A 13,352-nucleotide genomic window follows, 5' to 3' on the forward strand; every position below is an offset into this window, starting at 1 on the left:
TCCATCCTCCTGATCAAAGCAAGTCTCTTCAACTGTGTTCTAGATCCCATCCCATCTAGAATTTCTTCAGGGAAGCCATTTCTTTTCTGTATACTCATGATCTCCCTCTCTACTGATCTCTTGCTCTTCACTCAAGATGTTTCTCATCCCAGAGGGCCTAGATGGCTAGTTGGTTGAGTGTTTGACTCTTGATTTTTGGCTCAGGTCATGATCTCAGGGTCATGAGACTGAGCTCCACATCAGGCTTCATCCTGGATGTGGAGCCTGCTTAAGATTCTCTCTTTCTATATATAAACAATGGAATATTCCTCAGCCATCAGAAAAGATGAATACCCACCTTTTGCTTCATTGTGGATGGAACTGGAGGGTATGATGCTGAGTGAAGTAAGTCAATCGGAGAAAGACAATCATCATATGGTTTCACTCATACGTGGAATATAAGAAATAGTCAAAGGAGGGGAACTGAGTTGGAAAAATCAGAAAGGGAGACAAACCATGAGAGAATCCTGACTCTGGGAAACAAACAAAGGGTTACAGAAGGGGAGGTGGGTGGGGAAATAGGGTAACTAGGTGATGGGCACTGAGGAGAACAATTCATGGGATGATCACTGGGTGTTATACTATATGTTGGCAAATTTAATTTAAATTTTTAAAATGAAAATGAAAATAAATAAATAAATAAATAAATAAATAAATAAATAAATAAAAATTTTAAATGTAAAAAAAAAGATTCTCTCTTCCTCACTCTCTGCTCCTCCCCACATGGACTCTCTCTTTCTCTCTCTCTAAAAAAAAAAAAAGATGCTTCTGGTCTTAAAAATAAAGATAAAAAATAACCCTCCTTTGATCCCACCACATTCCTCTGAAGCTACTGTCCTCCTTTTAATTTGTCTACCCCTCCTCAAACAACCGCATTTTGGCTTCTGTTCTTAGCATGAGACTCAAGATATCAGTTACCAATAACCTTCAAAATGCCAAACAAACTGGACATGTTTCTGTAATTTTTCTGTGATCTCTCTGCAGTATGTCCACCTCTTCCTTGAAAGTGTTTCCATCCTCTGTTCTGTGACATCACTTTCTCCTGTTTTTACTTTTACCTCTCCAGCCTTTCCTTCTCTGTGTTCTTCCCGGGCTCCTCTTCTTCCATAGCCCCTTGAAAGGATGCCATTCCTAAGAATCATGTCTTTGGCTCTCTGCCTTTCTCGCTATCATAGTGGTTAACAGCATGGATATAGGAGTCTGACATTTGGGTTCAACCTCGGCTCCACCACTCTCTAGCTTTGTGACTAAGCAAGTCACCTAACTTCTTTCAACTGTTATTTACTCTCAAATAAAATGGTTTATTAATAATGCCTACTTTATGGGGTTGTTAGGGTTAAATAATAATCAATTTTTACTAAACTCCAGATCTATCTAGAAAAAATTGGGAAGAAACAGAAACACACTGAAGTTAGAACAAACACAAGTGGGTGTGGCAAAGACTGCCAGTTGTCCCCCAATATTTATTCTTCCCTTTTCCCACAGTGTAACTGATTTCTTGAACGATCACATGGCTGCCTGCCTCACTGCTAGATATAGCCATGTGATTTAAGTTCTGACCAATGGGATGTAAATGGCATCGTGAGCCACCTCTAGGAAATGCCCAGAAAGGAATGAGACCACCCTTCCCCACTCCTTCCTCCATTCTACTGGCTGGAATACACACAAGATAGTTGAAGCTTGAGCAGCCATCCTGAACACCATGGGGTAGAAGCCACCTGCCACAGATAATATACTATCATGAGAGGAGAAATCTGATTCTCCGACAATTTTAAGACACTGCCCTATCAGTTCTGGACAGCTTTCTTCTTTACTCTTACTTGGGAGAAATAAAGTTCTATCTTTTCAAGTCATTTAATTATGAGTTTTCTGACCCTCACAGCCAACCAATCCCAACTATCGTAGGAGGGTTAATTAAAGAATAAGATAAAAGGGCATATACTGGAAAATACATATGACTATATAGGAACTGGATATGGAACTGGACAGCCCACCCTGGACTAGATTGGACTAGTCTATCCTGACTCCTGAGGTCTTTCAGCTCTTAGTTTCCATGTGAATCTGCCCCAATTTACTTGCTTCTCCACATGGATAGATTTTTCTCTGCTTGCTCACCAGCCAGGCTAAAAATAGCCATTCATGTGTTAAGCCTTAGTAACTTTTCAGATTAAGTCATTTCTGTCCTTTGTCTTCTAATTCAAATTCAGGAGAGTTGGTTATTTTTTGCTCATCCAATGAACGGTGTCCCCCTCTCCAAAGTTAGTTTCTACAATCCTCATTCAGTCCATTGTCACTGGAATGGGTTGGAAGTAGGGGTACAAATATGGCCACCAAAGCCTATTCTTTAAATAAGGATTGGTGGAGAGGTACATATTCCAGAGAAGATGATGTCGGCTAGGAAGACAACATAAAATGAGTCTACTATTTAAGACCTATGCATATCCAATTGTCTAATGAACAACTCAGCTTGAATCCATTCATCTTTCCCTTCCACCTGCTTCTCCTTCTGTAGTCAACAGTTAACAAAATCACCATCGATACAGTTTCCCAAGCCAGAAACCTGGGAGTCATCCATGGCCCTGCCTTCTGATTTATCCCATTCTCATTAACGACCAGTCCCTGAATGTGTAGATTCCACCTCTTATCTAAGGGTGGAAGTATAGGAAGCCTTAGTGTAGATCTCCTCACTTCCTGTCCAGTTTGGTGTAATTGCATCCTTAACTGATGTGCTGCTGCCAGGCTGGCCTCCATCCAAAGCCCTCAGACTGACTGTCCTGAATGCAAAATCACTTGCTGCTTATCATTCCCATTGCTTCCAGGAAGAGTTCGCACCCCTTGGCTGGGCAGCAGAGATTCTTCACAACCTGCTTCCTGCCTACTCCATAGCCTTATCTTCTACCACACTTTGACATTAGTCCTCCACGCTAGTATACTTACAGATCCCCACCAAGCTGCTTATATCTCCATGACTTGAACATTTGGGTCGCTCTGCCTGTTTTCCTGCAACATCCCAGAACACACATTTTTTTCCAGGAGGTTGGTTCACTGAGACTCAATGGTTAAGTAATTTGAAAATTCTAAAAAAGCAGATCTTGAGGTGATATAAATCCATTATTTGGCATCTGCCTTCAGTGCAGGTCATGATCTCAGGGATCATGCTGAGCAGAGAGTCTGCTTCTCCCTCTTCCTCTGCCCCTCACCCACCTCGTGCGCGCTCTCTCTCTCTCTCAATAAATAAAATCGTTTTTTAAAAAAATCCATTATTTGAATTATAAATGCTCTAACATCTGAACTGCACCTAAAATCCCACAACAGGGCACCTGGGTGGCTCAGTGGTTGAGCGTCTGCCTTTGGCTCAGGTTGTGATCCCAGAGTTCTGGGATTGAGTCCTGCATTAGGCTCCCTGTGGGGAGGCTGCTTCTCCCTCAGCCTCTCTCTGTCTCTCATGAATAAAGAAATCTTTAAATAAAAAATAAAATTACCCACATAACAAAGCATACATGCAAATGATTCTCTACAAAGCAGATATTGAATAAATGCTCATTAACTATCTTAAAAAGTTTTTGAGTCCCCTCACCCCAAACTTCTAGAGGTAAAGAATGAGTTGGTAAAACTGTCAAAGCAAACTGAGACAAAGAATTTTAAATGGAAATATGGCAAGGAGAATGGGTGCAGAGTCTTTGCTACTTGTTCTTAACTCCCCTACAAGTGCCCTCAAAACACAATGACAGGGCCAGGACCATACCTCATGCTATAGCACATCTTCTGGCTCTGAGCAAAGGATGAGTTTTAGATCTAACGGTCTTAGAGTGACATTAGGGAAAAGAAGTCAATAGCATGCCTGCAAAAACTCATATACCCAGATAGGCCATTCACCCTAACTCTTCTTTCTCTTCTACACAAATATAATTTAAAAATTATAGACATCTGGGCAGCCCAGGTGGCTCAGCTGTTTAGTGCCACCTTCAACCCAGGGTGTGATCCTGGAGACCCGGGATTGAGTCCCACATCCGGCTCCCTGCATGGAGCCTGCTTCATGCAGGGAAATAGTTTTCATTTAAACCTGAGTACTGAAAAAGAAATAGTTAAGACTCAACAAGGAACACATACTTTAAGGCAAAGTTTTCCAACTTAAAAAAAAAAAAATTGCACTGGCTCTAAATGAATTTCATTCTATTTTTAAGGTCCTATGTTCCAGTCTTTTTAGGACTCTTAAGCCTACTCCCTTGCTAGAAATACTTTTTTTTTTTTTTTTTTTCCAATCACTCCTCATTGTTTCTGTTTCTTGGCTCACATCACAAAGAACTTTCTGGTTAAGAAACTGACACGAGGGCACTTGGGTGGCTCAGTGGTTGAGCATCTGCCTTTGGCTCAGGTCATGATCCCGGTCTGGGGATCGAGTCCCACATCAGGCTCCTCTCAGGGAGCCTGCTTCTCCCTCTGCCTGTGTCTCTGCCTCTCTGTCTCTCATGAATAAATAAATAAAATCTTAACAAAAAAGAAACTGACATGAAAGGGCACCTGGGTGGCTCAGTTGGTTGGGCAGGGAACTCTTGATTTGCCTCAGGTCTTGATCTCAGGGACCTGAGATAGCCCACCCACCCCCTCTGGCTCTGCTCAGGGGGGAGTCTGCTGGAGCATTGTCTCTCTCCCACTATCTGTCCCGCCCCCCATGTGCTCGTGTTCTCTCTCTAAAGTAAATAAATAAATCTTTAAAAAGAAAGAAAGAGGGACACCTGGATGGCTCAGTGGCTGAGTGTCTGCCTTCAGTTCAGGGCATGATCCTGGGTCTGGGGATGGAGTCCTGCATCAGGCTCCCTGCATGGAGCCTGCTTCTCTGTCTCTGCCTCTCTCTTTCTCTCTGTGTCTCTCATGAATAAATAAAATCTTAAAAAAAAAAAAAAAAAGAAAAAAAGAAAAGAGAGAAACTCATATGAAAAGAAGGCACAAGAACTGTTTCAAGCAACTCCTCTCCAGAAAGTTCGATCCTATCAAGGCATTGTGTTTGTATGGGCTTAAAGTTGATCATTTCCAATGATCTCTTCCCACGCATGAATACATCACGTATACCTAACACAATATTCACGTGAGCAAGGAACCATCTTCTTTCTTTCTGTAAGCCTGGGACGGGCCTACAATGCAAAATGCAAAAATGCATTTTGACTTTCCCCATCCGATTTTCAAAACACACCGGGCCTGCAGAAATTTACTGTGTGTATTCACCGATGTGCGCTTCTCCACGCTACCGTCTAGTTTACCCAAGCCAGGAAAGCTTGCCATAGCGCAGAGAAATAGAGAAGAAGAAGGAAAAAATCTTCCCAATGATTCCAGAGCTGGAGAATGTGGGATACTTAGCTACCCGAAGCATCATCGTAGCAGAAAGGCGGAGGGAGGCGGTCTGCAGATGGCAGGCGTGGTGGAGACCAATGCACAGTCAGTGATGCACAGCGTGGACGAGGGAGGGTGGAGATGGCTGTGGGATGAGCAGGGTGGGAGGACAGGCGCTGGGGGGATGAGAGAAGAGGAGGTTGTAGCTCGAAGGGCGCAAGGTAACTGACTTGGTGACGCCTGCAGCTGACGATACAGAAGGCCTCTCCAGAGCTTCATCGGGAATCTGGGTTCTGCAGGATGAACATACCCCCCCCAACCCCCCAAAAAAGGCAGAAAAAGGCAGTTCTTTGTTCCCGAGCCTACCAGCGGGGGAGGCCAGGCCGTGGAGGCGCAGGGCTGAGTCTTCGCCCGGGCGGTGAGAAGGGGCCCCGAGGCCTGAGTACGGCCGGCGGCCCAGCCCTGAAGGCCCGCGGCGGCCGCGTCCCCGGAGGCCGGCGAGTCCCCCTTCAGGCGGCATCAGCCCGGGCCGCGACGACAAAGGCAGAGCCGGGAGAGCCTCCCCTCCCGTTCCGGGCCATACAGGCGAGAGCGGGAAAGACCTGGAGCGCTGAAAAGGAACGCAGAAGGGGCTGAGGCGGGAACGCGGGAACCTCGGGAACTGGGCCGCCAGCTGCCTCTCGGGGAGTCGGAGGCCCGGGGTCACTGAGCTCCGCCGCCAGCGGCAGGTGTGCGGCGGCCCCGGCGTCATAGCAACCGCGCTGGCCGCGGAGACGCCGAGGCGCCCTTCCGGCGGGCACCATAGAAACGACGCGCGCTATTGGCTCAGGGGCTGCCCTTCCTGTGCAGATCGCGCACCCCATTGGTCTCCGGGTCGCGGGGCGGGGTCTCTCGGCAGGAACGAAAGTACGGCTCAGTCCATTGGCTGGGCCGTCACCATGGTAACAGCATAGCTCCGCGAGTCCCTACTTGGAGGCTAAGTTTTGTCAGCGGGCATTTATAACCCTCAAGCAGTTTCCCGCCAGGGCCTTAAGTTGGAGACCCGGCCTGATAACCTTGGTTTTATTTTTCTAGAAGGAACTTCATTTTTTTTTAAGATTTTATTTATTAATTTTAATTTTTATTTTTTTACCTTTAAATTTTTTTTTGAGATGCAACAAAAATCTTTAATTTTATTTCACTTAATTCAGCTTGCTTTCATTAATAAGTTCTCATCAATTTGTTGTTGTTTTTATCTTGCAAGGCCATTTTTTTAAAAAATATTTTGCAGGAACATGGACTTTAGAATGCTTTAATTCCTCAGTGTCCCTCAATCTTACACATGACTATTGTCTAATATTTTAGTTTCTTTTTTTTTTTTTTTTGGAGTTCAATTTGCCAACATATCACATATCACCCAGTGCTCATCCCGTCAAGTGCCCCCCTCAGTTCCCATCACCCAGTTACCCCAACCCCCCATCCACCTTCCTTTCCACCACCCCTTGTTCATTTCCCAGAGTTAGGTGTCTCTCATGTTTTGTCATCCTCGCTGATATTTTCACTCATTTTCTCTCCTTTCCCTTTATTCCCTTTCACTAATTTTTATATTCCCCAAATGAATGAGACCATATAATGTTTGTCCTTCTCCGATTGACTTACTTCACTCAGCATAATACCCTCCAGGTCCATCCACGTTGAAGCAAATGGTGGGTATTTGTCGTTTCTAACGGCTGAGGAATATTCCATTGTATACATAAACCACATCTTCTTACACATTCATAAGATTTTATTTATTTATTCATGAGAGACCCAGAGAAGAGAGAGAGAGGCAGAGACACAGGCAGAGGGAGAAGCAGGCTCCATGCAGGGAGCCTGACGCGGGACTGGATCCCAGGTGTCTAGGGTCACGCCCTGGTCTGAAGGCAGCAGAAACCACTGAGCCACCCGAGGGATCCCCAGAACTTCATTCTTAAATGAGAGAGTCAGGAGTTCTGAATTTTAAGCCTAGGTCTGTCACTGCCTGGGGCGCCTATGACAAACCGCATTTTTTTTTTTTTTGGACCTGGCTTTATCATTGTAAAAATGAAGAAACCGGACTCGACTAGAATTGTCCCTAAGACAGAAGCCCTTTTTAGAGGTCCTAAGCAGTGAAAATGCAGTTTAAGTGAACCGTTCTTCCACCGATGTCGCGCAAAATAAAAATTTCTAAATGACAATTTAAGAGAGGCTTGGTTTATATCATGTTCATTTAAATGCTCTTATTGCAAGATTCTAGTTAGTTCATCAAAGCTTGATTTGACCCATGTTTTGGGTCAAATCATTGCTTTGCTGATACCTCAAATAGGTACCTACATCTCAGTCTTATAGGATCCTTTCCAAACCTTGGTCAGCTCTCTGGACAGATGGTGCATTATTTGGACAGATCTTATCCTTTATGGAAGTGCTTCAATCATTTCTACCTTACAAGTGTTTTTTCTCGATCTAAAATGCCCATCACCATCACTTCCAGTCCACTTAACTGCTACATACTAGTTCAAGTGTCACTTCCTCAGGGAAACGATTCTTGGTCCTCCAATCTAGATCAAGTGCCTTCTCGTTTGCCCTCATTGACTTGTGTTCCTTTTCAGTATTTCTTTCTTTGCACACTATTTGCCGTTAAAAAAAAAAAAAAACACCTCTTGGAATTTCAACGTGTGTAAACTGTTTAAGTGCTCCAAATGAAAATTGAACTGAACTGGAAAACACTTTATATAAATCCATGTAGGAAAGTGGTGTTTGTGTAAGCCTAATACAACAGGATAGGAAATGGTTCCCAAGGGAAGTAATAATAATGGTAGAAACATTGAGATCACTTCTAGTTTTCACTCCATTTACCCTCATTGGACGTTCAAACATCATGATAGTCATCATCCACATGAAACTACAGATGTAGGGAAGGAAATCAATCTTTTACCTCCTAGCCCTTCAGTACTGCAGCCTCTGGTGACCAAGCCTGTCGTCTTTGAGGTTTTTGCTAAATGGACCTTAAGTTCTCTTAAAATGTTTGTTCAATGGGACTGCTGCTTCCAGAATAGTCCTAATTGCTGCAGTTATTTTTCCTCTGCTCAAATCTTTTCAACTAAAATTTATTGTTCCAATGTCATCAGACACATTGGGGGGCTATCCTTCCCAAATCCATGATATATCACTAAATGCATTTCAAATCAAATATGTGAAGTACAGTCCCTGCTTCTACCTACTTATTAATGGTACTTTCTCAACATACACTCTAGACAATCCAACCATTTAGGGCATTTTTCTCAACCACACTTCTTGTACTCCCAACCCAAAGCCCAGGACAGTGAGAGGAACTCTGAAAAATCAAGAATTCAGAATACATCCTTGCTGAAAAAAATTTATATGCAGGTTAAAAATCTACATGCCAGACACCAGGCTAACGTCTTCTCTTGTTTTTTTTTTTTTATTTTTTAAATTTTATTTATTTATGATAGGCACACAGTGAGAGAGAGAAAGAGAGGCAGAGACATAGGCAGAGGGAGAAGCAGGCTCCATGCAGAGAGCCCGACGTGGGATTCGATCCCGGGTCTCCAGGATCGCGCCCTGGGCCAAAGGCAGGCGCCAAACTGCTGCGCCACCCAGGGATCCCTCGTCTTCTCTTGTTTTATTTAATCCTCACAACAAAGGGCACTACTCAGCAGATTTATTATCTCTGTTTTATAAATTAGGAAGTTGATATTAAGTCAAGGGTCTAAGCTTACACAGGTAACGGCTGACACAGCTGGAAGGGCCAAACTTGGTTGAGATGTTTCCAAAGTCCCTACTCCTCACATTGTAAAGCTTCCCTCAGGGCAGAAGTCACAAATGGGCCCCTTCCTGGCCCCAAGTAGGAGTCAGATTAAGTTTCCCTTAAGAAGAGTTCTAAAATATTTGAAAGATAGACTGTTAACTCAAATGGAGTCAATCTAGGAAAAGCAGCAAAAAGTGAATGTAGTGGGAAGCTCATCATTCTACAGGCAATGTCTTTTTTTTTAAAATTTTTTTTTAATTTTTATTTATTTATGATAGTCACACAGAGAGAGAGAGAGAGGCAGAGACACAGGCAGAGGGAGAAGCAGGCCCCATGCACCAGGAGCCTGACGTGGGATTTCGATCCTGTGTCTCCAGGATCGCGCCCTGGGCCAAAGGCAGGCGCCAAACCGCTGCGCCACCCAGGGATCCCCAGGCAATCTGTCTTAAGGGAAGTGTCCTCTCGTACTCCCACCTTTGATAAATTTCCAAAAAACATCATTTCCATTGTGTTGGCTTTTGGGCACACTTTATTGCACTTTATTTTTCATACATCCGTTTCCCAGAGACATATTTATTCATCTTTTTAATCCTCATAATCCTCTGGGCCTACCACATAGTAGGCCATCAAGAAATATTTGATCGTTAAGGCATGGCCATTCATGCATCCATAATTCTCATAATATGAAGAAGGTCGATATTCAGGCCTCACATGTAGATTCTGAGAAATATAATTCCCAATAAGCTCTTTTTTTTTTAAAGGTGAGCAACAGTTCGTGTTCATTTTCACAATCCAGGTGATAATCAGGTAGGTGTGTCAGGTGGTTTGATCATAACTGCTTTGCTTTTTTCATTTTTACTGAGTATGAAATGATCTTTAAAAGATAAATACCAAACTATATTCATCTGCATACCACTCACAGTTTTTTCCCTTCGTTTTTTTGTCTTTATGATAGCAAAGGATTTGTTTTTACCACTTATAAGAGCCCTGATCCACTGAACAATTTTTGATCCTACAAACAAAGGCTTTTCTTTTTACTTCAGTTTTTGTCATGTATAAAAACTGTGTGTCGAGACTGAAGGTCATCTACTATCTTCTTTTCTATATCTATGCCTTTTTCTGCTTCTTCCTCTGACAGCAGTATCTTGGTTTCTGAGTCTTTCGTTAAAATAATCACAAAGGATCCGTGTGACTCAAGGCTATTAGCCACCACCACTTGATGTCGATAAACTTCCAAAGCATTCCGTGCACGATCGATCATGATGGAAGGGTCAGTCTCCAACTTAAAGGAAATTGTAAATGCTTTGGGAGCCCAGTCTTTAACCAAAGGAGAAAGCATTTTTGGCACCATCTTCATTGTTATCTGTATCGGAAAAAGAAAAGCTTAATAAGCAAACACAGGTCACTATCTACCAGGTCAGTCTCATGGGAAACTAAGGAAGCAGGGACTCAGATTTTTTTGGCTATGTCAATTTAAGTGGGATTTCTCATTGTCAAACTTATCAGAGCATTTTAAATGCTTAGCTTAAGAACCTTGGCTCTGTGGGGTTCGTAAGGATACCTAATTCCAAGGCTTCATACAAATTCTGACACAAACCACGTCTTGTGAATTAACCTTGCCCTACCACCCTCATCACCATTAACAGAGCTCTGAAAACAGCATTGTATTTTCTTAAAACATTCCCCTTATTTTAAACCACTCTCAAATAAAAGGCAAATAATCTATTCGCGCAAATCGGTAAGGCAAGTGTGACCTTGGCAGAAATTTAATTCAAGTTGGGTTTTTAAACCTCTCAGCCTAAAATATTTCTTGCGCCAGTAGAATGGCTATTGGATTCCATTTAAAAACTGTCACCTCATAACACATCTTCGCACTGAAGAAACAGAATTGATTTTATTTTCATTTGATCAAAAGTCCTACTACTACGGTAGTTCTTGATCCCTCCTAAGAACGTTGAGTCGGTTTGTGTACTTTCTTTTTTTTTTTTTTTTTTTTTGTTGGTTTGTGTACTTTCAAGAACTAAGAAATACAGGATAAGCTAAAGCTCCCAGAATTTTAAAAGTATGAAATTACTACGGTAACTATCAGGATTTCAGAAAGTTAGCAAGTGTGATAGGGATTATATCCGCATTCCCCACTTAATTTTTCTGCTTAGCATTTTTCATTAACATAGGATGCATTTGACTTATTTATAGTCTCTGAAGACTACAAGCCACACAAGGGCGCAGTACGTTTCTTTACACTGCATTATCTTCAGGAACTACTACAGTGCTTGGCATATAGCAGGTAGTCAGATAAAATATTTGTTGAAGAAACGAACAAATGAAGTATCCTACAAAGTCACCAAGTGTCCCACAGAGAGAGTGTCTCCTATTTAACTTCTGCTTGGATCGTAACGAAGAATTCTTTCAGGTTCCAAGATGCCAGATCTCCTCAACACCTCAACCACACCACTAGCCACCCACCCCACGCCCTTTATCCTTAAACTACAGCAACCACCCTCACGTTGCCAACCTACACCCGCCACTCTCTAATGCACTTTTCACAGTGATGCCAGAATGTTCTTTTCAAACGGAAACTTTACCTCGTTCTCTTTAGTTTTCCTTAGTGCCACAGGAAAACTTAAGCTCCAAGCTCCTTAAGAAGCAGCACAAAATCTACCTACGAGAGCATCTCTCTGCAGTCTGCCCGCCCCCCCCCCCTTGCGCCCCACTCTCCCTCCTCTCCAGCCTCACCAAACCACTCCAGTTGGCAGCACGCTGCTCCTTTCCAAACTCCAACTTGCTCTCTTTCTGGAAGGACCTTCCCTACTTTGCCACAGTCTGTTCATCTTTCAAAACCCAGTTTGTGTCATCTACTCCAGGAAGCCTTCCTTGACTTCCCCGAGAATGCACTCACCCCATGCTCTGGCTTCACTTTGTACGTACCTCTACTAGAGCATTTATCCCTCTGTACTGTAATTATGTCTGTGTCCAGCTCCCTCACTAGATTGTGAGGTTCTTGAGGGAGGGCGGTGTCTTAGTCATCTCTGTATCCCTAGCGCCTAGCACATACGGAATGCAGAAAGGCCATCTCCAGATCAAGAGGGAATTAACCCAAGATTGATTATGGGGGATCAGATCTCTGGAAGAGAAGCGCCCATCACCTGCAGTGGGCCCCTAGATGACTGGATCTTGTGTTCAGGCATTTCTGAGACAGGAACATAGAAATCTGACACGGCCGCAGCCAGGTAAATCATCGCAGAAGAGCCTGCGGAGAGAAGCACAGGGTGTAATCAATCGGCGTGGGGTATGGGAGCGGCTCCTTCTCAGCTGAGGCTCCCCGGCGGTCAGACTGCGGACAACGGGAAGGTGAGGGGGGCAGTGCCCGGGGAGGCCGGTCCGCCTGCAGGCAACCCTGAACTCCTAGGGCACGCACCCAGCGGATTGAGCGCCTGGGCCGCAGCCTGCAGCAGGTGCAAGTAGTCCGCCAAGGTGGTGAACTCCACGGCCAGGAAGGTGCCGGCAGCCGCAGCCTCCTGGTAGCTGCGCAGAGCCGCCGCGAAGCCCGGAAGAGCATCCTCCTCGGCCTGCAGGCTCAGCAAGCCCGGAGGGGCCGCGCCGCAGGGCCGCAGCGCCGACAGCCAGGTCTGGGGCGGGAAGCGGTGGGCAAAGGGGAAGGCGGAGCGAGCGCGGTACAGGAACAGGACCCCGTAGCCCGCAGCCAGGAAGGCCTCGGCCGAGGAGGCCCCGCGCCGCCCGCTGCTGAAGTTGTCCAGGAAGCGCACTGGCCGGGCTTCCAGCGGGACCTTGGTGCCGCCGGACGTGATCAGCACCACCCGCCGGCCCTGCGCGCCCAGCCTGGCGGCGAAGCGAGCCATAACCTCGCCGCGGCGCGCCGCGTCCGCCGGCTTGGGGAACTCGGCGACCAGGTCCACTTCCGCCATGAGCCCCCGGCGCGCTCCGCACTCGCGCGCGCTCCGCCCGCCCGGCCCCGCGCAGCCGCAGTCGCGAGGGGCGGGCCTCCCCCTGCCGCGGCGCCGCGCCTCTCGTCCTGCGCGGCTGCCCGCGCTGTCTGCAGCCGGAGCGCCGCAGACGTGACCCTGGGCTGGCGGCTGGCGGCTGGCGGCTGGCGGCTGGCGGCTGGCGGCTGGGCAGGGCTGCAAGGGCCCCGGGAGCCGCCGCCCCTTCGCGTCCTCCTCCGGCTGTTTTTGCCGCTCGCCGGCCACCGTACGCGCCT

At 45.6% G+C, this 13,352-nt stretch overlaps 2 protein-coding genes across 3 annotated transcripts in view; both read right to left on the reverse strand.

The window, feature by feature from the left end:
* The window catches only part of CCDC30 (coiled-coil domain containing 30), a 121,597-nt gene extending 115,729 nt beyond the window's left edge, over positions 1-5,868 (reverse strand). The window contains 2 exon segments of the mRNA XM_055342080.1: positions 5,399-5,543; positions 5,734-5,868. The gene's annotated coding sequence lies outside the window, so the exon portion shown is untranslated.
* A 3,771-nt stretch (positions 5,869-9,639) lies between these two features.
* Positions 9,640-13,099, reverse strand: PPCS (phosphopantothenoylcysteine synthetase). 2 transcript variants are annotated; one of them, XM_055341495.1, is made up of 3 exons: positions 12,552-13,099; positions 12,280-12,383; positions 9,640-10,496 (listed from the first exon to the last, which is right to left on the reverse strand). In XM_055341495.1, exons 1-3 carry the CDS (start codon positions 13,057-13,059, stop codon positions 10,173-10,175), a joined length of 936 nt encoding a protein of 311 aa, XP_055197470.1. In that variant the 5' UTR covers positions 13,060-13,099; the 3' UTR covers positions 9,640-10,172. The 2 variants fall into 2 exon arrangements, with proteins under 2 accessions (XP_055197470.1, XP_055197471.1); XM_055341496.1 differs by lacking the exons at positions 12,280-12,383; positions 12,552-13,099 and adding an exon at positions 12,062-12,272.
* Between the last annotated feature and the right edge of the window lie 253 nt (positions 13,100-13,352).

Source organism: Nyctereutes procyonoides, unplaced genomic scaffold (assembly GCF_905146905.1).
Source record: "Nyctereutes procyonoides isolate TBG_1078 unplaced genomic scaffold, NYPRO_anot_genome, whole genome shotgun sequence".
In the NCBI taxonomy this organism is placed as follows: domain Eukaryota; kingdom Metazoa; phylum Chordata; class Mammalia; order Carnivora; family Canidae; genus Nyctereutes; species Nyctereutes procyonoides.

Bases quoted from the DNA above. Each gene is read 5' to 3' on its own strand.
- PPCS (XM_055341495.1), bottom strand. From the start codon at position 13,059: ATGGCGGAAGTGGACCTGGTCGCCGAGTTCCCCAAGCCGGCGGACGCG. The intron at 12,384-12,551 runs GTGCGTGCCCTA...TTCTCTCCGCAG, and splicing joins CCAGGCGCTCAATCCGCTGG to GCTCTTCTGCGATGATTTAC. The intron at 10,497-12,279 runs GTGATGGGCGCT...TTTCCGATACAG, and splicing joins CATCTAGGGGCCCACTGCAG to ATAACAATGAAGATGGTGCC.